This window comes from Microcebus murinus, chromosome 5 (assembly GCF_040939455.1).
Source record: "Microcebus murinus isolate Inina chromosome 5, M.murinus_Inina_mat1.0, whole genome shotgun sequence".
NCBI lineage: Eukaryota > Metazoa > Chordata > Mammalia > Primates > Cheirogaleidae > Microcebus > Microcebus murinus.
In genome coordinates, this window is record NC_134108.1 from 111,878,856 (window position 1) to 111,901,716 (window position 22,861).

General features: G+C 51.5%; 3 protein-coding genes across 45 annotated transcripts; 2 read left to right on the top strand and 1 right to left on the bottom strand.

The window, feature by feature from the left end:
- Positions 1-818: 818 nt before the first annotated feature.
- BAG6 (BAG cochaperone 6) lies at positions 819-21,367 on the top strand. Of its 43 annotated transcripts, none has more exons than XM_012741015.3 (26): positions 820-1,319; positions 9,287-9,407; positions 11,616-11,733; positions 11,853-12,049; positions 12,291-12,344; positions 12,751-12,825; positions 13,415-13,653; positions 14,170-14,299; positions 14,763-14,960; positions 15,161-15,413; positions 15,739-15,843; positions 15,954-16,061; positions 16,184-16,296; positions 16,400-16,484; positions 16,691-16,974; positions 18,023-18,308; positions 18,471-18,640; positions 18,821-18,874; positions 19,014-19,116; positions 19,208-19,332; positions 19,506-19,652; positions 19,752-19,811; positions 19,920-20,063; positions 20,145-20,252; positions 20,770-20,916; positions 21,195-21,367. In XM_012741015.3, the coding sequence occupies exons 1-26, from the start codon at positions 1,264-1,266 to the stop codon at positions 21,288-21,290; spliced, it is 3,576 nt and encodes a 1,191-aa protein (XP_012596469.1). In that variant the 5' UTR covers positions 820-1,263; the 3' UTR covers positions 21,291-21,367. The 43 variants fall into 43 exon arrangements, with proteins under 43 accessions (XP_012596481.1, XP_075859607.1, XP_075859617.1 ...); XM_012741014.3 differs by having other exon boundaries at positions 821-1,319; positions 16,397-16,484; XM_012741016.3 differs by having other exon boundaries at positions 821-1,319; positions 15,766-15,843; positions 16,397-16,484.
- Positions 1,315-2,743, top strand: C5H6orf47 (chromosome 5 C6orf47 homolog). The gene has a single exon (XM_012741043.3). It carries the CDS (start codon positions 1,694-1,696, stop codon positions 2,573-2,575), a length of 882 nt encoding a protein of 293 aa, XP_012596497.1. The 5' UTR covers positions 1,315-1,693; the 3' UTR covers positions 2,576-2,743.
- Positions 3,464-5,907, bottom strand: APOM (apolipoprotein M). Its single transcript, XM_012741049.3, has 6 exons — positions 5,701-5,907; positions 5,159-5,313; positions 4,799-4,872; positions 4,613-4,711; positions 4,357-4,455; positions 3,464-3,607 (listed from the first exon to the last, which is right to left on the bottom strand). Exons 1-6 carry the CDS (start codon positions 5,812-5,814, stop codon positions 3,582-3,584), a joined length of 567 nt encoding a protein of 188 aa, XP_012596503.1. The 5' UTR covers positions 5,815-5,907; the 3' UTR covers positions 3,464-3,581.
- Positions 21,368-22,861: the final 1,494 nt, after the last annotated feature.

The window sequence follows — 22,861 nt, forward strand, 5'->3', positions numbered from 1 at the left end:
GTTGACTTTCAGGTCCCACCGCCTGCTGGGAGTTCCCCGCTTGTTCTTTCAACCCCCTCCCCCAACCAGGAATCGCCCAGCTCCATGCAAGTCTCACCTCTCCCAGAAAGAGTCCCCTCATCGCTCCAGCAATTCAGTCACTGATTTCACAAATGTAAGTTTATATACTATGTGCTAAGAATACCAATAAAAGGCATTCCCAGCCCTCAGGGAGCTCACAGCTGGAGAGGGACACAGTTATGTGATCAAATGTAAGAGGAAGTCAGGGAAGGCCCTCAGGAATGGTACGAGTGGGTAGAGTCTTGCTGAAAGAAGTCAGTGTGGCAGGAGGGCCTAAGATTATTCAGCCTATACGCTGTTAGTTGAGCTGGGACCAGAACTCTGGCCTCCCAAATATAAACTTTAAGTCAAGGTTCATTTCACCTATTTGTCTACGCTTTTCTTTCCCACACTTCCCCACCGTCCCTACCCCCCTCCGGTGCTAAGCACATGGAGAGCTCACTGCTGTGAAATCCAGTAATCCGCACGGAAGGGCTGCTCTAGTCGCAAGACTCCCCTCATCATTTTCCTTTCTGGAAAAGCCTTTCATGAAATCACGGGTGCAAAATGGAGTGATGAGGGATGTGGAGAAGAATCCAAGGTCCTGGAGCTGTGGAGGGCGGGCGAGCTTAGGGGGGACTAGAGGCCCGGGGACCTCTGGGCGGCGAAAATGCGGAGCTGGGCTTGTGTTCAGGTCCTCGCCGTCCGGATGTCGCCTGCGGTGCGGCGCGCGCTGACAGCGCCGGAGGACGGGGGCGGTCGATCCGCAGGGTCCGCCCAGCGAGCTGCGGCTCCGCCCCGCCGGTCCCTCCCGTCCCGGTGCAGCTGCTTCCGGGCTCCGGGCTCCGCCGCTCCGGTGGCTCCCCAAGGCCGCGGCCCCACCGCTGGGCCGGGGAAGGGCCCCCGCACACAGCGCCTGGACGCCTGGGTCCCCTGGTAGGCCCGTGCTTTGCCTCGGGCTCGGGCTTTCCGAGGACCTTCAGCTCTGACCTTGCGGAGGCCTCACTCTATGCTGCGTGCTCTTGGGCCGGTCAGGCCACTTCGTAGGAATCATAGCTCCCTACATCAAGAGACGAACGCTGCTGGCTGGAATTTGCTGGACACCTCCCTACCACCTCCCAACAAAGAGAATTCCTATTTCTTGAACTCCCTCGGGGCAGCTGTTTAAGACTCCCCATATCCAGGAGCACCCAGGACCCGGCGCCACCTTCCTGCCTTCCTCGGATGGAGCACCGCCTCCCCAGTTTCTGGGGCATCTGGCATCTCGAGGCGTGGCCTCGGTGAGTGAAACGTGGGGTGTTGCCTGCTGGGAAGGAAATCCGGAAACAGAGAGGACACTGTGGGGGTGACCCAGGCCTTGTCAGATCTGAGACTCTTGGAATGTTGTGTGTGTGGGGGGGGAATGGTGACTGAATTTGGGTGTGCCTCCTTTCTTTATCCCGAAGCTGAAAAGCAAACAAGCCACTTGCCACACTGGAGACTGCACAGCCATTTAGGGAAGTGAGGAGCCACTTCTGAATTCAGAATAGGACGGCATCACCAAGCAGATACCTATTCTGAGCTGGAAAAGACTGGCTTCTGAGGAGACTCTTGAGAGTCTAAGCAGTGCTGGGAAGCGGCCCCAGTATTTGGGCGCTTGTTACACTCCCCAGTCATGTTCCTGCGACAGCTTGGTGGCTGGCTACCTCGCCCCTGGGGCTACCGGAAACCAATAAGGCCTGACCCGCCTGGCCCAGAACCCAGATGGGTGGACAGCTCCCCTGAGAATTCAGGGAGTGACTGGGATAGTGCCCCAGAAACCATGGGAGATGTGAGGCCTCCCAAGCCTAAGGACTCAGAGGTACTGAGGAGCTCTGGGGCTGCTTCAGAACCACACAGGGAGCCTCAAGTTGAGCAACTGGGGAGCAAAAGAATGGATTCCCTCAAGTGGGACAAGGCTGTCTCTAGCACTGAAGAGTCTGGGAGACTGGAGGCTGGAGGAGCCATTCCCAAACTCGGATGGGATCATGTGGATTCAGGTGGCACCAGGAGACCTGGGGTGTCTCCTGGTAGGGGACTGAGCGCCCCTGAGCCTGAAGTCCCAGTGGAGAAACCTGGCCGTCGTCAGAAGCTGCTGGGTTGGCTGCGGGGGGAACCAGGGGCTCCCCCACAGTACTTGGGGGGCCCAGAGGAGTGTCTGCAGATCTCCACCAACCTGACTCTGCATCTGCTGGAGCTGCTGGCTTCAGCCCTATTGGCGCTGTGCTCACGACCGCTGTGGGCAGCCTTGGACGCACTGGGCCTGCGAGGACCACTGGGCCTCTGGCTGCACGGGCTTCTCTCCTTTCTGGCTGCCTTACATGGGCTCCATGCCGTGCTGAGCCTGCTTACTGCCCACCCCCTGCACTTTGCCTGCCTCTTTGGCCTCCTACAGGCCCTGGTGCTGGCTGTCAGCCTCCGGGAGCCCAGTAAGGATGGGGAGGCCACTGACTGGCAGAAGGAGGGGTTGGAAAGGGAGGGTGAGGAGCAGAGGGGAGACCCAGGAAAGGAGCTGTGACCGTGGGGTGGGGTCAGGTAGGGGAAAAGGGTGAAGACAGCGTGGCCTTTAGGGGGAGAGTGTGGGGCATGACCCAGATTGTAAGCACAGGGACCTCAGGGATGGGGAAGAAACCCCAGAATATGAGGGCACAGGGCCTCCCTTTATATACAGGAGAACAGAGCTATTCTAGGTGTCTGTGTTTATGGACATCCTTGGGGCATCGTCCTTGGATTCACCAGCTGTTATTACTTTTTGCTTTTACATTTCTCTCACCTCAAGTTGTTTTTTTCCATGTCTACTTTTTAAAAGCCAAAAACAGTAACACCAACAACAAAATAGTATGGTGGTAGAGAATAAAGACCAAAGGGTCCCCTCTAACTTTCAAAACTCCCTAGGGGTGGAGGAGAACGGAGGCAGATAAACAGTCTTCTGTGGTAAGAGGGTCATTGGGAGACCCGACCGAAGGGATCCCTTGGATCTTGGGACCTGAGCCATCTAGGGAAGAGTGGGGTTGTTGGCAAGTGGATTAGCAGGTCTGGATGGGGGCCACAGGGAGGTGACAGGGAGCTTGCAGGAAGTATCTGGTGCTCATGGGAGCCAGAGGGAGTGGGGATGGTGCAGGCAGTACTGGCAGGAGGGCCAGCTCAGAAGGGTTGGCAGCTCAGACAAGCAGTGTGGGGGAAGCACTGGAGCCTATAGTCCCCACTCAGGGGCTAGGGGTTTGCTCACTCAGCAATAAACAACTGTGTCATACCAAATCCTAAATATATCGTTATAAAGTGAGTGACTGCCACTCAGTGTCCTTCCTGACGCCATCCAGTTGGCAGTTTTGGTGGTATAGGGTCCAAGTGGATCTTGAAATGGAGGGAATGGGATTGATGTCTGGAGACAAACTCCAGAATGAGATGAAGATTGAAAAATCATCTTTATTATTCTTGAAGAGGAGTCAGGAGTCTCCAGCTTCTCCTCCCCCCAACAATTCAGCTCCCACCATACCATCTGGGGATGTAGGTGAAGTTACAGATCAGATACTGGACAGCTCACAGGCCTCTGTGATGGGAGGAGGGAGAAAAGAAGAGGACAGAAAGGAGGGCAGAAAAGCAAGGTTGGTGGTAATGGGGTGGGGGAGAATGAGTTCCTTCATTCCCCTGTGTCAAAGAAGGAGTCTCTGAGGCCTTTTCCCCTCCATGTCTGCCCCTCTGCCCTGTTTATCCACTATAAACTCAGAAACCTCTTTTTATTTTTTTGTGACAGAGTCTCACTGTATTGCCTGGGCTAGAGTGCCATGGCGTCAGCCTAGCTCACAGCAACCTCAGACTCCTGGGCTCAGGTGATCCTTCTGCCTCAGCCTCCCGAGTATCTGGGACTACAGGCATGCGCCACCATGCCTGGCTGATTTTTTCTATATATTTTTTATTAGTCAATTAATTTCTATTTTTAGTAGAGCTGGGGTCTTGCTCTTGCTCAGGCTGGTTTTGAACTCCTGACCTTGAGTGATCCTCCCACCTCGGCCTCCCAGAGTGCTAAGACTACAGGTGTGAGCCACCACGCCCGGCCAGAAACCTCTTTTTTGAGTAACCCAGAGCCTATCCTGGCTCCCTAAGGTGACATCACAGCTCTTAGCCACATCCCTCTAGTGTCATCACAACCTGTGACAAATGGAGGTGTTAACATAGCCACTCTGATGATGTCAGCCTTTGGCCATGCCCTCTAGTGACATCACATGAGCCTCTTTCATCCAACACCCCCAGAAGACTTGGTGAGTCCCAGTCCTTTTCTATGAGATTTTAACCCCTCACCTTGATTCCTGGGAGTCAGTAGAAAGGCTTTGGAGTCTAAGCAGGAAGTCAAGGACTGGAATTCCTCCACACACTTCTCCGGAGGGTGTGGTGAGCGATCTGGAAGGGCAGCATGGGGCCAGGCCAGTCAAAGCCCCTGGTGAGGAGCTCATGGAAGTACCTACCTCTTCCTGGGATGTCCTAGGGCCCAGAGTGAGGAGCTCCCCTGCCCCCTCTTGCTTCCCTCCCACCCTTCCTGCCTCACATCCTCACTCACTGTAGAGGAGAAAGCGCTGGTAACCCTGGCCCATCTCTTTCAGCATGATTCCACCAGGGCATGAGCTGGTGTAGAGCTCAGTCTTCATGTCAGGGCGGCCTGTCAGGGCAGGTGGGGGGAAGTGTGAGGACAGATATGAAACAAGTTCAGAGGACTTAAGGAGGGTGAGGGCTGGGGAGAACCAACCTTCAGTTCTGAGATTTGTGCTTCCTTCAGTCATGTGGTAGATCCATTTCCGGGGCACACAGTGCCCATTTTTCCTACAGAGGTGGTGGTGGCAAGGAGGAAAGACCAAGTGTCACTCCAACCACACTGTACCGCCCTCTATTTATTCCATTATTCCTTCTTGAAGCCCAGTTACCTTTGTGTTTCAAGCTACCTAAGGACAGTTAGGCCCAACTCTCTCCAGAGGGCAATTAATGGAGCTATTGAATTCAGTGGGCCAAGAATAGTGGATATACTAGCTGAGAGCCCAGCTCTTGGTGGGTGAGTCCTCACACTTTGGGCAGAGACTGCACCCACTTGTGCTTCTGCCTCACCACTCACATGCGGATGGTAGCGTGAAGCTGGAGCTGCATCGGGGCAGAGCCAGCAGCCATGTTGAAGACAATGTTGTCCACAGGGTCAAAAGTCGCCAACTCCTCCTTGGTGGGAGCTGCCCCTGCGATAAAGTACCACTGGCCCAGGTGGGGCTCTGGGAACTGGAGAGACAATGAAGGGAGCAAAAGAGGGTGGGTCTCACAAGATCTATCCAACCTCTTCAGTCAGGAAAGAAACACTTAAGAGCACGGATTTTGGCTACCTTCCTCTTTCCAACTGGGGGTTGGATCTATGACAAGGAGTCATGAAATGACTTTTCCTCATTGCCCCTCTCCAATCAACCTGAGTCACCACCCCATCCCCTAATTCTACCATGTTTCCACATTAATGGCCACTGTACTAATACTTTTTTATTCTTGCTTTCATCATCACAACACTCACATCCTCTTCCTCCCTTCCTTTTCCAACATGGCTTCTGGTCATCCGAGGCCATCCACCCAAATCCCTCAGAGCCTCCACCATAGGCTTTCCCCATTTTCAGTCCATACCTCCTTCCCATCCACTCCTAGAGTTGTCAGTTGCGTGTGCTCAGGGCACTGGTAGATAGAATTAAGGAGAATACCATACAGGTAGAGCAGAGCTGCCCAAATCCGGTCAAACATCTTCAGGCAGGAGGGAGCTAGTGCTCTATGTGGGGTGACTGGTGCCTTAACTACTGTCTCCCCTACCAGCTGCTCAGTCCACTCTGCTTCCAGCTCCCTTGCCTCGACCCTTGACCCTTTCACCTGCTAATGAATAACTTCAACCTTGTTTTCCGACTCAAACCTGGATTAGTGTTTGGGATTTCCTCCCCCTCTTTTGGATGCAACCACTCCACAGTATACCCATCCTGGCATGTTCAGGGTCTCTCAGGAGTTACTAGGAGAGCTGAGCCCTCCAGGTAGAAGCCTGTGGTCTTTCAACCTAAATCTGAGCTGGATATGTGCTGTGTTGTGCAGTACTGAAGAGAGGTAGCATGATTAGGTCATTCATTCATTCACTTAGCAAACTGTTTTAAGTCTCAGATGTTTGTCAGGTACTGGCTAATCCCCGAGGGCATAAAACATGAGTAAGACACAGCCCCTGGCCTTGAAGAAGTCAGTGTGGGGAAAACTAGCTGGGTAAAAAAATCATTGAAAAAAAGCCTGAAAAGCACTTTGGAACAATGATCCAGGTGCTGAAGCATGATGGACTGCCCTCTGAAGTTTATGTTAAAATTGGGAAAGCAGTATGTACACATCCTGACAAAGTTCACTGACATAAGTGAGTTCATCCACTCAACATTTTTTACAAGAGGCTACATAATCTAGTGGCTAGAAAGGATAGACCTTGGTGTCAGGCAGAGTGAGTCCAAACCCTACTACTTATTACATGGGAGAACTTTGTTTTTTCATCTCATCTGTAAAATGGGTAAATCATCAATCTCATAAGAATTAAAGATAATGCACATAAAGCCCTTAGCAAAGACTGCACATGGTTAAGTCCAAAGTAAATATTCACTATAATTAATGTTTGCAAAGCACTAATTTGTTTCTGGTGGGTGAAATTTGTCAAATAATAAGTGGTAAGAATTGTGGAGGCAGGCCAGGTGCGGTGGCTCACGACCGTAATCCTAGCACTCTGGGAGGCCGAGGCGGGCGGATTGCTTGAGGTTAGGAGTTCGAAACCAGCCTGAGCTAGAGCAAGACTCGGTCCTACCAGAAATAGAAATAAATTAATTGGACAACTAATATATATAGAAAAAATTAGCCGGGCATAGTGGCGCATGCCTGTAGTCCCAGCTACTCGGGAGGCTGAGGCAGTAGGATCACTTGAGCCCAGGAGTTTGAGGTTGCTGTGAGCTAGGCTGACGCCAGGGCGCTCACTCTAGCCTGGGCAACAAAGTGAGACTCTGTCTCAAAAAAAAAAAAAAAAAAAAAAAGAATTGTGAAGGCAGTCATCTGATAGTGCTAAGTGGCTGAAGCAGTTAATGCAGTGAGAGGTGGGGCTTCCTTGATAGATTATTTATAACCCATGGACTGCCACACACACACACACACACACACACACACACACACACAATCTGTCCTGAGGGGTAAGGCTTGCAATTTAGCTAAAAAACCAAAACAAAATTTGGATGATGGGTATATGAGAGTTCATTATACTATTCTATTTTGGCGTAATGTTTGAAAGTTTTTATAACAAAAAACTAAAATGCAACAACAATTTATTGGGGGTAGTAAAATAGAAATGTTCGATCCAAAGTCTAGTAGACCTGGATTTGTCGGTTCTGCCACTTTTCATTCACCTAAGTGCACTCACTTATAAAATGAATGTTAATACCTATCTCAGATGTTGCTAGGCTTTTTAAAATAAGACAATACATAAAACTCTTAGTATATTGGCTGACATAAACTAAGAGTTCACTAAACAACTGCTTAGAACTCTTAACCGAAACAGCACAGGGACCTGGTATGAACTATGAGTGTCAGAAAGGCTGGGCACCCAGGCAGCGCCGCGGGGCCGAGACCCTTGACCAAGGGCATTGGGCCGGGGTCGGGAGGAGAAGGGGGGACATTTGGAAGAGGGCAGAAAAACGGTCATTCTCCCACCCCTGGCCTGCGGAAGCACCTTGGCCAGCTCTTTAATTCCCTAGCGTCAGGGTCTTGTCTTTCGTTCCGCTGGGACTCCTATTTGCTCCCAAGTTCCAAACTGGAAGGCGCCCCCTTTCTTGACGAAAGTTTGAAAGGTAGTGGCATGTCCCCTCAGCCGCACACTGCTGGTGACTAACATGACGTCCACAGTCCGCAAGACGCCCACTTGGTAGAAGCCGGTTTTGGCGCAACTACGCGGCCAAAATCAAAATAGCTCCCGGGCCACCAACCATAGGCCCCAACCGCCCATGGGAAAGGCTGACTTCCGGAGGCGCTGAAAGAAGGGCGCAGCTAGGGCGACAGTGAAAGACAGAGTTTTAGGTGGCTAGGACAGCGCCGCCTGAAATTCTCGGCCTGCCAAGACTTTAACATAGATTAACGAGCCATAATGCCAAGTCCCCAAACTTCCAAGTTCATACAATCGTCCATAGTCTTTTTCGAGGTAGTCGTAGAGTTCCACCCGGTAATTTTTTTTCAGGCATTTATAGCGGCCGCCTCAACCTCCCATCGCTCAAGCGCGCGCACAGGAAAAGTGAACGTCGCCAGAGCGGGTGGGGCGTGCTTAAGTGTGCACGCATGCGTAGTGCTACGCACGCAGGCGCAGTACGGTCCCCCGGGCGACGGCGGCAGCGGCTCCTCGGGGTGCTCGGCTACCTCCCATCTAGGCCGGCCCCGGCCCGTCTCGCCCCCAGGAACTCACTGTTTGGGGCTGCGGATTTTCTCGTCGTGCCCCACAAACGTTAAGCTAGGGGACCTGGGGGGCCGGAAGTACCGCCTCGAGATCCCCAAATACTATCGGGAAAACGGAAGTGGCCGTCGGTGGCAGGTGGGGGGGGAGACCGGAAGTGACGGTACCGCGGGGAAGTGGGGGCGGAGCCGCGGAGTGGTGGTGGTGGGGTGTGTGTGTTTGGTTGTGTGTTGGTCACGCCGCTTTATTGAAACACCGTAGGAAGGCGGAAGAGGGAGGCAGTCAGATAGCCGGTCGGGCCCCCTCCCCCGTGAGTGTCGTCTTGGGTTTGTAGTGATTTAGGCGGGTTTGATGGGCGTGGCGCGCGTGCGCGAAACCACGCTTTCTACAGTCTGGCGCAACCACTTCTCGTGTTGTCCCAGTATTTGCCGACCTCGACCCTTGTCCTATCATGACCAGTGATGACACTGGTCTCTGGTCTCGTGCTTCCGTCCCTGCTTCCTAACCCAACTGGCCCTGCGTTATTGTGATTGGCGTCGGGGAGCCCCTCCCACCTCCCGTCCTCCAGCTCCCTGTGCCGTCGATCTCCTGCCCTTTGTATTTCTCTCCCTGTGCCCCGGAATCAGAAGGGGGATGGGGGCGGGTGTGAGTGTGTGTGCCTGTGCGGGAGAAACTTTTTAGGTATGGAGGCGGGGATTCATGCCAAGGAGGCTTCCGGGTATACCAAATCTGCTCTAGGCGACAGCGAGCCACCCTCCTTTCGTTCTTCCTTAGAGAGCTGTCGGCCATGGAGCCAAATGATAGTACGAGTACCGCTGTGGAGGAGCCTGATAGCTTGGAGGTGCTGGTGAAGACCCTGGACTCTCAAACTCGGACCTTTATTGTGGGGGCCCAGGTGAGACACCAATACTTCTTGAAGACACTTCTTGTAGGCCCCTTAGCCTGAGGAATGAGCCTGATTTTCTGGTCCTCAAGTTTTCTTTTCACTGATTCCTTTGTTCAAATCTAGAAAGAACATTTTCTGATGTTTTTGTTGAGTGAGAGGGTATGGTTTCTGTTGAGTGAGGCCGATTTTGTTCTGCCTTCCTTCACCTTGAGAGAGCTGACTGTCCAGAGAAATACAGAGGAAGGAGGAATCTGTATGTCATCATCATGGGTGGACCTCAGCCCAAAGGGACAGACATAGCTCCTGCCTTTGAGAAGGGAAATGACATAGGGACCCCAAACAAGTGTGTCTTATAAATAGAAATTGGTCAGGTCTATACTGTGGTTTTTTATTTTTATTTTTTGGAGACAGAGTCTCGCTTTGTTGCCCAGGCTACAGTGAGTGCGGTGGCATCAGCCTAGCTCACACCAACCTCAAACTCCTGAGTTTAAGCAATCCTGCTGCCTCGGATTCCCGAGTAGCTGGGACTACAGGCATGCGCCACCATGCCTGGCTTATTTTTTTATTTTTATTTTTTTTTTGTCCACCCCCCTACCTTATGTGGCTGGGTCTCATCTTATTTTCAATGTCCTCCTGTTACAGAAGCTTCAGGTCAGTTCTGTGGCGAAGGGCAACTGACTTGTCTCCAGGTCCGACTGACTCTTATTTTTTCTATATATGTTAGTTGGCCAATTAATTTCTTTCTATTTATAGTAGAGACGGAGTCTCGATCTTGCTCAGGCTGGTTTCAAACTCCTGACCTCGAGCAATCCGCCCACCTCGGCCTCCCAGAATGCTAGGATTACAGGCGTGAGCCACCGCGCCCGGCCTCTATACTATGTTTTTTTGTTTGTTTGTTTGTTTGTTTTTTGAGACAGAGTCTCGCTTTTGTTGCCCAGGCTAGAGTGAGTGCCGTGGCATCAGCCTAGCTCACAGCAACCTCAATCTCCTGGGCTCAGGCAATCCTCCTGCCTCAGCCTCTCTATATATATTAGTTGGCCAATTAATTTCTTTCTATTTATAGTAGAGACGGGGTCTCGCTCTTGCTCAGGCTGGTTTCGAACTCCTGACCTCGAGCAATCCGCCCGCCTCGGCCTCCCAGAGTGCTAGGATTACAGGCGTGAGCCACCGCGCCCGGCCATACACTATGTTTTTAAAGGTTGGAATCAGAATCCATAATGAAGATTAGAGCTCTTCACAGAGAAGTGGAAACCTAATGTCAAAAAAGAAAAAAAATATATAAAATTATTAAATTAAAAAAAGAAAAACAAAAAAGATAGAGCCTTAATAAACTGTTGAGTGGAATTATTAGTATCTGTGGCAGAGTTTGAATTTCTGGAACTTAATTCATTGACCACAGCTACCTATGTCTTTACTCCTGTTATACTTGGAGACAAAATTGTGTGTGGGTTGGTCTATGGTTTTCTAAAAGATAGTATTATGTGTATTTAAGAAAGTCAAATAGACTTTTTTTTTTTCCGGCATATTATGGAGGTACAGATTTCCAGGTTTCAATAAATGCCCATTCCCCCCCTCCACCCACAAGTCTTGAGTCTCCAGCATGACCATCCCCCAGATGGTGTACTTCTCACTCTTTATATATGTATATACCCGCCCCCTCCCCCCTCAAATAGACTTTTGTGATTAGATGTATATAAACATTCTGGTACTTCCCAAAAGTCAGTTGTCCTGTTAGGAAAAATGTTTCTCTTTTTTGCTACTTTCTTACCACCTTCTTGGTTAGTCTTCCTTCCTTAACCTGATTCCCTACCCCATCATCTTTGCCATTGTTTTTATCTTGGAGAGTATAGGGTTGTCTGTGGTAAATAAACTGGTAGTATCATTTTGTGTTTAAGAAGGTATTACTGGTATCTCTAGACATATATTTCCTTGAGAGCCAGGAAGAGAAGGAAAGAAGGAACTGTCCAGTTGGCTTTTTTGTTTTTTGTCCATGTTATTTTTTCTGGACCTATTAAGCTATTATTTGTTAAGTGTGTTGTCTGTATTTTGGCAGGTGTTGTCTCAGTGTAGGGGTTTACACAGTAACAGTCTCACAGTCAAAAATAGGTAGTGATTCTGTGATGGTTTTACTGCTCATGTCCACAAGTTAGTTGTCTCTCTTCTGTTCTTCCTTTTTCTCCATTCTCTGATTCTTACGTACATCTTTTCTCCTTGCAGATGAATGTAAAAGAGTTCAAGGAGCACATTGCTGCCTCTGTCAGTATCCCATCTGAGAAACAGCGGCTCATCTACCAGGGCCGAGTTCTGCAAGATGATAAGAAGCTCCAGGAATATAGTAAGGGGTTTGGGGAGGCAGTCCAGAGGTTGAGGCTGCTGTCCAGAGGGATGAGCTCTGAGGCCATGGGTTTAACCTGATTATACAATGTTTTGGTGTGTATCTTATTTTTCCTGCAGATGTTGGGGGAAAGGTTATCCACCTGGTGGAACGGGCTCCTCCTCAAACTCAGCTCCCTTCTGGGGCATCTTCTGGGACAGGGTCTGCTTCAGCCACCCATGGTGGGGGACCCTCACCTGGTACTCGGGGGCCTGGGGCCTCTGTTCATGACCGGAATGCCAACAGCTATGTCATGGTTGGAACCTTCAATCTTCCTGTAAGCTTATGTTCCACAGGGGAGAGTTTTTTTGGGGAAGGATAGCTTTGGTTGTGGTAGCAGCAGGGAGTTCATAAGATAGGTGTCTTAGTCTTTAGATTGGGTTTGGAAGGCCCTGTGGTCTAATACTGGCCTAAGTCTTTGAGGAGGAAAGGGGATGGGACTCCAGAGAATGAATTGAAAGTGTGGAGGCCTTAGTGTTTGGCTTCTCCCAGAGCAACTTCCCTTACCCTTTCCCCAGAGTGACGGCTCTGCTGTGGATGTTCACATCAACATGGAACAGGCCCCGATTCAGGTATTGAGGGGCCTGGGAGGGTCAGGGAAGGGGATCTGGGAGAAGGAGGCTGTGAGGTGTGAGGGTGGACCTGGTTTAGTATGTGATAGAGCTCATGGCTTCATCTCAAACCTTCCTTGAACAAGAGGCTGAGGTGGAAGGATTGCTTGAGCCCAGAAGTTTGAGACCAGCCTGGGCAACATAGTGATACCCTGTCTTTAAAAAAATGAAAAAAAATTAGCTGGGTGTGGTGGTGCACGCCTGTAGTCCCAGCTACTCGGGTGGCTGAGGTGGGAGGATTGCTTAGCCCAGGAGTTTGAGGTTACAATGAGTTATGGTTGTGCCACTACACTCCAGCCTGGGTAACAGAATGAGACCCCATCTCTTAAAAAAAAAAAAATCTCTGATCATCCCTCTCTTATTGTAGAGTGAGCCCCGGGTACGGCTGGTGATGGCTCAGCACATGATCAGAGATATACAGACCTTACTATCCCGGATGGAGGTATGTGGGCAGGCTGGGTCGGATCTCTTCCCACCCTTCCTCCCCCTTTTCTCTCAGCTGGGGCGGGGGAATGACTGGCCACATCCGCAAAAGTCAGCCTTCCTAATCTGGTCTCTTCTCTGCAATATTCTTTCTCTTGGGCAGAAAAAGTATCTTTGTGGGGCTATCTTGTTCCTGCCAGTCCTCTTGATGCTTCGTATCTGGGAAGTTTGTGTCAAACTTGTCAGATAACTCTCATAGCATCTCTTTTCAATTAAAGATGGTTTCTACGCTTTTTAATTACATGCTCTATATTGACATGTCTTAATTTTATTAATTATGGTGACCTTTTTCTCTCCTCTTATGTAGGTTAGGAAACCACAATTCCTGCCCTTTGTTAGTAGTTAGTTACAGATATTACAGATATCTATTGTTCATCTAATTTGTGCTAGTCTTATGCTAGTTGCTGGAGAGTCAAAGATATGGATGCAGAACTCTGCTTTCAGGGAGCCTAGTTACACACCTTCTCCACTCAGTCTCCTTCAACTTGGGTAATCCTCTGCAGCAGTCTCATCCTACCTTTGGTGTCCTGACTCTTTCCCACTTTCAGTGTCGAGGGGCTCCCCAAGTGCAGCACAGTCAGCTACCCCCACAGATGCCGACTGTGGCCCCAGAGCCAGTAGCCTTGAGCTCTCAAACATCAGAACCAGTGGAAAGTGAAGTTCCTCCTCGGGAGCCCATGGAGGCAGAAGGAGTGGAAGAGCGCGCCCCAGCGCAGAGCCCGGAGCTCACCCCTTCTGGCTCAGCCCCAACAGGCCCAGCACCTGCCTCAGAGACAAATGCACCCAAGTGAGAGGTGGAGGGAACCTTTTGGGTGGTGGTTGAGGGATTCTAAGTGACATATGAGGATCAGAAAGAGAATGGTGGGAGTGGAGGGATTGCTAGGAGGTCTTACTTGTAGGGTTAGCATTGAGGGGCAAGGAGGGGCTCTTGGTGCAGGTAAATGAGGTCAGGCAGTTGAGCAGAAGCCCTGCTTTCTGGGGCCAGGAAATCCAAATGGTGCCTCGTGAGCCTGATCAAAATTCTCCCCTGGGTTCACATAAACCCCATCTCTTTTTCAGAGTTAGTTTCTCACAATTACAGATACAGGATTGTGCTGGGGTGGATGGGAGCAGTTCATATTCTTCTCCCCCTCTTCTCATGGATGGGAGTAAAGAACAGAAGGTCTACTAGTCTGGGAAGGGATTGAGCCAAGGCTCTGGGAGACCAGGGAGGGACAGGGCAGATGTATGTGGTTCCTATTGACTGCAAGGTTGGGAATCTGAAGAGAGCTGTGGCTTAACTGTCCCTTGGGGTTGTCCACAGCCATCCTTCCCCTGCGGAGTATGTCGAAGTGCTCCAAGAGCTGCAGCGGCTGGAGAGCCGTCTCCAGCCCTTCTTGCAGCGCTACTATGAGGTTCTGGGCACTGCTGCCACCACGGACTACAACAACAATGTGAGCTCTTTGATGGCCCTGCCCCTCTCCTCAACCTTGGTACTCCCAAAACAACAACCTGAAATACATATAACCCCTCCCCCCCTCCAAAAACATTGCAACAAAATGATTTCCCTCTAGACATGTGATCTTTTCTTCCCTTACAGGGAAGGTGATAATTTTTGCCATAACCACTGTCTTTGTACCCTTTGTGCCCCTGAGTGAATTATTTAGGAAGTTTATGAAGTGTGGGAGCTAAGTGGATGATAGTGTATGGATTCATGGTAATATGTTTTTATAGGAACTTCTTATGTGTGTAAGGTAGAATTTATTTGCAAAGATTTGGTCTATGCAGAAGCTTCCAAGGACATAACTGAAGGTTTAGAGGACATTGTATTCTCAGAAGGCATTATTGCTTTTCTTAGTGAGATGGGCTCCAGCTTAATATTTTCTGCCTTTCTGTTTTGGTGGGGGTGTGGCACAGCATGAGGGCCGGGAGGAGGATCAGCGGTTGATCAACTTGGTGGGGGAGAGCCTGCGGCTGCTGGGCAACACCTTTGTGGCATTGTCTGACCTGCGCTGCAACCTGGCCTGTGCGCCTCCACGACACCTGCATGTGGTCCGGCCCATGTCTCACTACACCACCCCCATGGTGCTCCAGCAGGCAGCCATTCCCATCCAGGTGGGTTAGAGGGAGCCTGGACTGAGGGGGAATGGAGGGGTGTTGGTGGCATGACCCAGGGTACCTAGAAAGGAGGCTGGAAAGACTTTGGGAGCACAAGGTGATGAAGAATGGGGGAGAATTTAGCAGTGTATTGTGGGGTGCTCTGGGTTAGGCTCTTGTATTTTTCTCACTTCTGCCTGCCCATCTGTCTTTTCCAGATCAATGTGGGGACCACTGTGACTATGACAGGGAATGGGACTCGGCCCCCCCCGAATCCCAATGCGGAGGCACCTCCCCCTGGTCCTGGGCAGGCCTCGTCCTTGGCTCCGTCTTCTACCACTGTCGAGTCCTCAAGTGAGGGGGCTTCCCCACCAGGGCCAGCTCCCCCGCCAGCCACCAGTCACCCAAGGGTCATCCGGATTTCCCATCAAAGTGTGGAACCCGTGGTCATGATGCACATGAACATTCAAGGTGAGTTAGGATGGATTGCTGGCAGTGAAGAACAACATGATGAGGGAGGCTGGTGCTGAGTTGTGAGGGGAAATGGGTGGGGAAGGAAGAGGCCAGTGCTCGCGGTGGTGATCGTGGAGAGACCAGAGCTGGGGCTTTAGTTTGCATGTGTGGGGAGGGGCACGAGGGAACTGCTTTGTCCTTAGAGGCATGTTTGCGTGGTGAAGGGAGCATTTCCTCTCTGTCCAGGTGGAGGGAAAGGCAGGCTTTCTGGTTGGGGGATTAGGGCCTGAAGGACAGCTGATCTCAGGAGGATACAGTTAGGCCTTGGCCCTGCCTGTCTCAGGGCCACTCTCTCTGTCTCCCTGCCCAGATTCTGGCACACAGCCCGGTGGTGTTCCGAGTGCTCCCACTGGCCCCCTAGGACCCCCTGGTCATGGCCAGACCCTGGGTAAGAGTGAGGGCATCAGAGCAGGCTGAGCTCTGGGTAGAAAAGGGGAAGGGCCAAGTGGGTGGGTTGAAGGGGTCCAGGTTCAAGGTTACATCAGACCCGCCCCCCAGGCTCCACCCTCATCCAGCTGCCCTCCCTGCCCCCTGAGTTCATGCACGCCGTCGCCCACCAGATCACTCATCAGGCCATGGTGGCAGCTGTTGCCTCCGCGGCCGCAGGTAATGACCCAGAAGGGGAGGCCTGGGAGGTGGGACATAGTACATGGTGGTGGGTGTCGTCAGCTGGCAGGCTGGGGCACATCCCTCAGCCCTCTTTGCTCTCTCTCCTTTGCTACCCACAGGACAGCAAGTGCCAGGCTTCCCGACAGCTCCAACCCGAGTGGTGATTGCCCGGCCCACCCCTCCACAGGCTCGGCCTTCCCATCCTGGGGGCCCCCCAGTCTCTGGGGCTCTGGTGAGCAAGGATTGGGAAGTTCCAGTGGGAAAAGTCTGGGGAAAGAATCCTGTGATGGAGCATGGGAAGGGCAGAACTGAAATCCTCCTCTCCTATCCAGCAGGGCACTGGGCTGGGCACCAATGCCTCGCTGGCCCAGATGGTGAGCGGCCTTGTGGGGCAGCTCCTTATGCAGCCTGTCCTCGTGGGTGAGTTTGCTTTCTTTCCCACCTCAAACTTTAAAGTCTGACACTCTCTCTTAGTTTGCTCACTAGCACTTACCAGTTTTTTCCATGTTTTCCTGGTTTTTGCTTTCCTGCTAGAAAGACCAGAACAGGGCTAGAAAGACCAGAACAGGGCTGCTGTAATGTCTTTTGTCTTCGGATTTCAGCTTTCTTCTTTTGGTTACTTATAGCTCAGGGGACCCCAGGAATGGCTCCACCTCCAGCCCCTGCCACTGCTTCAGCCAGTGCTGGCACCACCAACACAGCCACCATAGCTGGCCCTGCCCCAGGGGGACCTGCTCAGCCTCCACCCCCTCAACCTTCCACAGCTGATCTTCAGTTCTCTCAGCTCCTGGGGAACCTACTGGGGCCTGCAGGGCCAGGGACTGGAGGGCCTGGCGTGCCTTCTCCCACCATCACTGTGGCAATGCCTGGTGTCCCTGCCTTTCTCCAGGGCATGACTGACTTCTTGCAGGTTTGTGGCTGGCTCACCCTGAACCTCTCCCTTCCTGCCTCCCAGCCCAAACTTCTTAGTCCCTCAGCTGTGTAATCCCCATGTGATTAGGGCCCATTTTCCTTTAGGGTGTGCTTCCTCTTATGGACTAGGTGGCTCTGAATCCCAGATGGCTTGACCCATTCTTCCCCTCTTGTTTTTTTTTTGAGACAGAGTCTCACTTTGTTGCCCAGGCTAGAGTGCTGTGGCATCAGCCTAGCTCACAGCAACCTCAAACTCCTGGGCTCAAGCGATCCTCCTGCCTCAGCCTCCCGAGTAGCTGGGACTACAGGCACGCACCACCATGCCCGGCTAATTTTTCTATATATTTTTAATTGGCCAATTAATTTCTTTCTATTTTTCAGTAGAGATGGAGTTTCGCTCTTGCTCAGGCTGTTTTCGAACTCCCGACCTTGAGTGATCCTTCCGCCTCGGCCTCCCAGAGTGCTAGGATTACAGGCGTGAGTCACCATGCCTGGCCTCCCCTCTTGTTTTGAAGAGCAAGTTCAGCACATTCAAATATTGTTTTTGGCCAGAGCCCAAGAGAATTAGGGTGGCATATCTGCTGTCAAAACCACATGCAGACTATTTCCCCTCTCTCTGCTAGCATGGAGACTCCATGGTTGACTCATGGATGAGGGTGAGCTGGGTGGTGGCACTGGTGTCTTGTTGCCATTCTGTAGCCACTTGGCTAGGGCCTCTAGTGACATGTCAGGGGAAGAGACCCTGGGAATTCATTGACTCCAGACCCCCCATTTTGGATATGAGGAAAGCGAGGCTTAGGGAAAAAGCACAGTAATTAGTGTCATTGTTTTCTGACCTAACCCATTCGGAGGGAGAGGGGTAGGTGGGTAGTTCAGCCTAACTCTACTGTTAACATTTAGCTATCAGTATTCTGCTTTGAGGAGTGAAGACCAGAATATAACTCCCCATCTTACTAGACCCCTGTTTTTTGTGCCCTCTTGATGCCATTTATGTCCTTGTCCCTGTTCTCACCTAACTTGATCTTTATTTCTTCTCTGTTTGCCAGGCAACACAGACAGCCCCTCCACCCCCTCCACCTCCTCCACCCCCACCCCCAGAGCAGCAGACCATGCCCCCACCAGGGTCCCCTTCCAGTGGTGCAGGGAGTCCTGGAGGTCTAGGCCTTGAGAGCCTGCCACCGGAGTTTTACACCTCAGTGGTGCAGGGTGTGCTCAGCTCCCTGCTGGGTTCCCTGGGGGCTCGGGCTGGCAGCAGTGAAAGTATCGCTGCCTTCATACAGCGCCTCAGTGGATCCAGCAACATCTTTGAGCCTGGAGCTGATGGGGCTCTCGGTGAGCAAAGGGGGGTGCCTTGGCCTGCTCCAGGAAGGGTAGATGGCTTTGTTTAGTAGTGTTGCCAAGGCGGGATGAGGTTGATGGGCTGGCGGTGGGTGTGCCAGATGGTAAAGGTAAGGTAAAGGTAAAGGCCATTGCTGACTTCTGCCCCATCCCCAGGATTCTTTGGGGCCCTGCTCTCTCTTCTGTGCCAGAACTTCTCCATGGTGGATGTAGTGATGCTTCTCCATGGGCATTTCCAGCCACTGCAGCGGCTTCAGCCCCAGCTACGATCCTTCTTCCACCAGCACTATCTGGGTGGTCAGGAGCCCACACCCAGTAACATCCGGGTAAATGAAGGCCGGGGGCCCCAGGGTGCTCCCCTGCACGTTCAGTTCCTTATTCCTGATTCTGCGTATCTGTTAGCTAAAGCTACGACTGCCCTGCACAAGCCCTGTGCTTGTGGAAGGTGGGGGAGCAGTCTTTTGAAGACTAAGGCTTGGAACTAAACCTGTTTTGTTCTCCCATAGATGGCAACCCACACATTGATCACGGGTCTAGAAGAATATGTGCGGGAAAGTTTTGTGAGTAACCTTTCTCTGTTTCCCTCCTCTCCTGGGTCTGGTCAGGGCAGCTGATATTCCCTACTGTCTCCTCCTCATTCTCCACTCTCAGTCGCTCAAGGTTCCTAATTTTGAAATCTTAGTGTGTCTTGTCTCTCAGTCTTTGGTGCAGGTTCAGCCAGGTGTGGACATCATCCGGACAAATCTGGAATTTCTCCAGGAGCAGTTTAATAGCATCGCTGCTCATGTGTTACACTGCACAGGTCAGGGGCTGGTTGGGACAGGGTTAGTGGGGCCTGTTGGATGTACAGGGCTGCCGGGTGCCAGCATTTCCTCCTTGTGTCTTGCCTACAGACAGTGGATTTGGGGCCCGGTTGCTGGAGTTGTGTAACCAGGGACTGTTTGAATGTCTGGCCCTGAACCTGCACTGCTTGGGGGGACAGCAGATGGAGCTTGCTGCTGTTATCAATGGCCGGATTGTAAGCACTGCCCAGCCCCAGGTCCCTAGCCTTTGTTTCCTGAGTTTTCCATTCTCTTCAGTGTTCTGCAGTCTTCATTTTTTTCCTCTAAACTGCCATCCTGTATTCTGGATCTGTATGTTTCAAAAGCTGGTTGAGCGTTTTGTGTTCCGTATCTGCTTTCTGCCCCTCAGCGTCGTATGTCTCGTGGGGTGAATCCCTCCTTGGTGAGCTGGCTGACCACTATGATGGGACTGAGGCTTCAGGTGGTACTGGAGCACATGCCTGTAGGCCCTGATGCCATCCTCAGATACGTTCGCAGGGTTGGTGATCCCCCCCAGGTGAGAGGCCTGTTTGGCTGCAGGGTCAGGGGCTTGAGGGAACTGGAGAGATCCAAGGTGGCCTTTTGTGGTGTTCTCCTTCTCTGTCCAATTTCATAGCCACTTCCTGAGGAACCAATGGAAGTTCAGGGAGCAGAAAGAACTTCCCCTGAGCCTCAGGTACCAGGGAGAGGTTGAGGGGCCAGATAATACGGAATGGAGGGCTGGTGGAGAAAGGCTGGAGGCTGAGAATTCTGAAGCCTGCATCTTCCTACCATCTGACTGCAGCGGGAGAATGCTTCCCCAGCTCCCGGGACAACAGCAGAAGAGGCCATGTCCCGAGGTCCACCTCCGCCTCCTGAGGGAGGCTCCCGAGATGATCAGGATGGAGCTTCAGCTGAGACAGAACCTTGGGCAGCTGCAGTTCCCCCAGTAAGTGTCAGGAGGTGATTTAGTGGGTTAAGGCAGCTGAAAGTTGTGGGAATTAGTACTTTCTAATCTTTTCCTCCCCAGGAATGGGTCCCTATTATCCAGCAGGACATTCAGAGCCAGCGGAAGGTGAAACCACAGCCCCCTTTGAGCGATGCCTACCTCAGTGGTATGCCTGCTAAAAGACGCAAGGTTGGTTTGCCTCTTCGCTGAGGATCTCTCTTTATCCCAGGTCCCCTATCAAATCATTCAGAGCTGGAGGGAGCTATTCCTAGTTCAGTCGCATTTAATGAGGAAACTTCTCTGGGATTCAGACTTGCTCATGGTTGTTGCATAACCACATAGAACTTCACCTTAGTCTGCTAGGAGTCCTGTCTTAGTCCCTCAGCTGTGTAATCTCCATGTGACTAGGGCCCATTTTCCTTTAGGGTATGCTTCCTCTTGTGGATTAGGTGGCTTTGAATCCCAGATGGCTTGACCCATTCTTCCCTTCTTGTTTTGAAGAGCAAGTTCAGTACATTCCAACTTTGTTTTTGGCCAAAGCCCTAGAAAATTAGGGTGGCATATCTGCTGTCAAAACCACATGCGGACTATTTTCCCTCTCTGCTAGCATGGAGACTCAGTGGTTGACTCATGGAGAGGGTGAGCTGGGTGGTGGCACTGGATCTGATGTTGATCCTCTCTTCCCTCCCAATTCCCTGTCCCTCAGACGATGCAGGGTGAGGGCCCCCAGCTGCTCCTCTCAGAGGCCGTGAGCCGGGCAGCTAAGGCAGCCGGAGCTCGGCCCCTGACAAGCCCGGAGAGCCTGAGCCGGGACCTGGAGGCACCAGAGGTTCAGGAGAGCTACAGGCACCAGGTGCCCCCACCTTGAAGCAGAATAGGGATGGTCTAGGGGGAGGGGTTGGGCTAGGGTCCCTCTTGCCTGGATCTCTTCAGAGCTGAACCCGTCAGCTTCGGGCTACCACCTGATGTTCTTAAAAGTATTTTTTCCTGGTGGCATCTGGGAAGGCTCATCAGTATTACACTGGGCTTTTTGGCAGTGTGTGATGGGGGAAGTGTTAGCTCCTGAGGGATGGCCTTGCCGGGATCATAGGTTTGGCCCGTGCTCCTCCAACCTGCTTGTTCTCTCTCTAGCTCCGGTCTGATATACAAAAACGACTGCAGGAAGACCCCAACTATAGCCCCCAGCGCTTCCCTAATGCCCACCGGGCCTTTGCTGATGATCCCTAGCTCTTTGCTGTAACAGGGGACCATTTCCCCCCTCTTCCTTCACAGTATTTAAGAAATAAAAGTCGGATTTTCCTGGCTGTTTGTCTTTAAATTGTCTTCATTTAGTAGTCTTGATTTAATCTTGTGTGAACTTGTTTTTCACATTAATACTCTTTGATCACTTGAGGCCAGGGGTTCAGGACCAGCCTGGGCAACATAGTTAGACCCCATCTCTTAAAAAAAACCACACACACAGCCAGGTGTGGTGGTGTACACCTGTAGTCCCACCTACTTGGGAGGCTGAGGCAGGAGAATTGCTCAAGCCCAGGAGTTTGAGGCTGCAGTAAGCTATGGTTGTGCTACTGCACTCCAGCTTGGGTGACAGCAAGAAGACCCTGTCTCTAAAAAAGTAATAAATTAATGATAAAAATACTCAGGAGTAGAAGACAGCCTTGTGAGCATGTGCATGTTCTGTTCATGGACCACACTAAAATGTGCAAGCCTATTCTGACAGTTGGCATTTTTGTGCAAAAGAACTTTATGTAAAAGAACTGCATTTGGAGATGGAAGAAAATGTATTTTAGGTGTACATTAGGGTAGAGCTCTCGAATTATGCAGCAAAAAAATCACAGCTACAGACCTAAATAGTCTTAACTAGCATGAAGCTACCATATGAAGTCCCCCAGAGTTTGACAATGCTGGAGCTTGGTCTATCCAGTTCAAGGAGCTCAACTTTGTAGAGATACGGTCTCTATATTGCCCAGGCTGGTCTGGAACTCCTGGCCTCAAGTGATCTTCCTGCTCCAGCCTGCTAAAGTGCTTGCGCCACAGGCTTTGGCCACTGTGCCTGGCCAGAGCCCAGTGTTAATGTGCTCAGATATGGAGGTCATGAAAGCCATAAAGCTATAGTCCCCAAGCCCCTTGGCCCAGGCCCAGTACCAGTCTATGGCCTGTTAAAAAAGCAGGGTGGCACATTACCACCTGAGTTCTGCCCCCCTCCTGTGGAGAAATTGTCTTATATAAAACTGGCCCCGGGCGTCAAAAAGGTTGGGGACTGCTGCTATGAAGGGACCGGTGTCCCATGGCAGCAATGTTTGTTTTTTTTTTTTGAGACAGAGTCTCTCTGTTGCCCAAGCTAGAGTATAGTGGCATCAGCCCAGCTCACAGCAATCTCAAACTCCTGGGCTCAAGCGATCTTCCTGCCTCAGCCTCCCAAGTAGCTGGGACTACAGGAGTGTACCACTAACACCCAGCTAGGCCTCCCAGAGTGCTAGGATTATAGGCATGAGCCACCACGACCGGCCTAATGGCTGCAAATTCTTTGCTGTTCCCTTTGACAGGCAGATGTTCATTCCCCTTTTCAGCTAGTTGAGGTACCAGACCAGTATAAAGCGGCAAAACATTCTAAGGCCAGGTCATAAGCTCTGGAGCTTTCACCTTGACCTCTTGGAACACTTGGTTCAGGGTCATTTAACAGGTATGAGCTTAACACCCTGTGGAGAGTCCATGTTAAGACAAGTCCATGACAGTCCAGTAGAGTTCCAGATGCCCCACAAAGGCTCCAGACATGTGAAGGAAGCCATATGGGGACC

What these genes read in the sequence shown, in the direction of transcription:
- APOM (XM_012741049.3), bottom strand. Translation starts at nt 5,814, where the DNA reads ATGTTTGACCGGATTTGGGCAGCTCTGCTCTACCTGTATGGTATTCTC. An exon ending in CACAAATCTCAGAACTGAAG is followed by an intron (nt 4,712 to 4,798) that starts GTTGGTTCTCCC and finishes CTGCCCTGACAG; the next exon opens with GCCGCCCTGACATGAAGACT. An exon ending in CCAGCGCTTTCTCCTCTACA is followed by an intron (nt 4,456 to 4,612) that starts GTGAGTGAGGAT and finishes CTGCCCTTCCAG; the next exon opens with ATCGCTCACCACACCCTCCG.
- BAG6 (XM_012741014.3), top strand. Translation starts at nt 1,264, where the DNA reads ATGGAGCACCGCCTCCCCAGTTTCTGGGGCATCTGGCATCTCGAGGCG. An exon ending in GCATGACTGACTTCTTGCAG is followed by an intron (nt 16,975 to 18,022) that starts GTTTGTGGCTGG and finishes TCTGTTTGCCAG; the next exon opens with GCAACACAGACAGCCCCTCC. An exon ending in TGGAGCTGATGGGGCTCTCG is followed by an intron (nt 18,309 to 18,470) that starts GTGAGCAAAGGG and finishes CCCCATCCCCAG; the next exon opens with GATTCTTTGGGGCCCTGCTC.
- C5H6orf47 (XM_012741043.3), top strand. Translation starts at nt 1,694, where the DNA reads ATGTTCCTGCGACAGCTTGGTGGCTGGCTACCTCGCCCCTGGGGCTAC.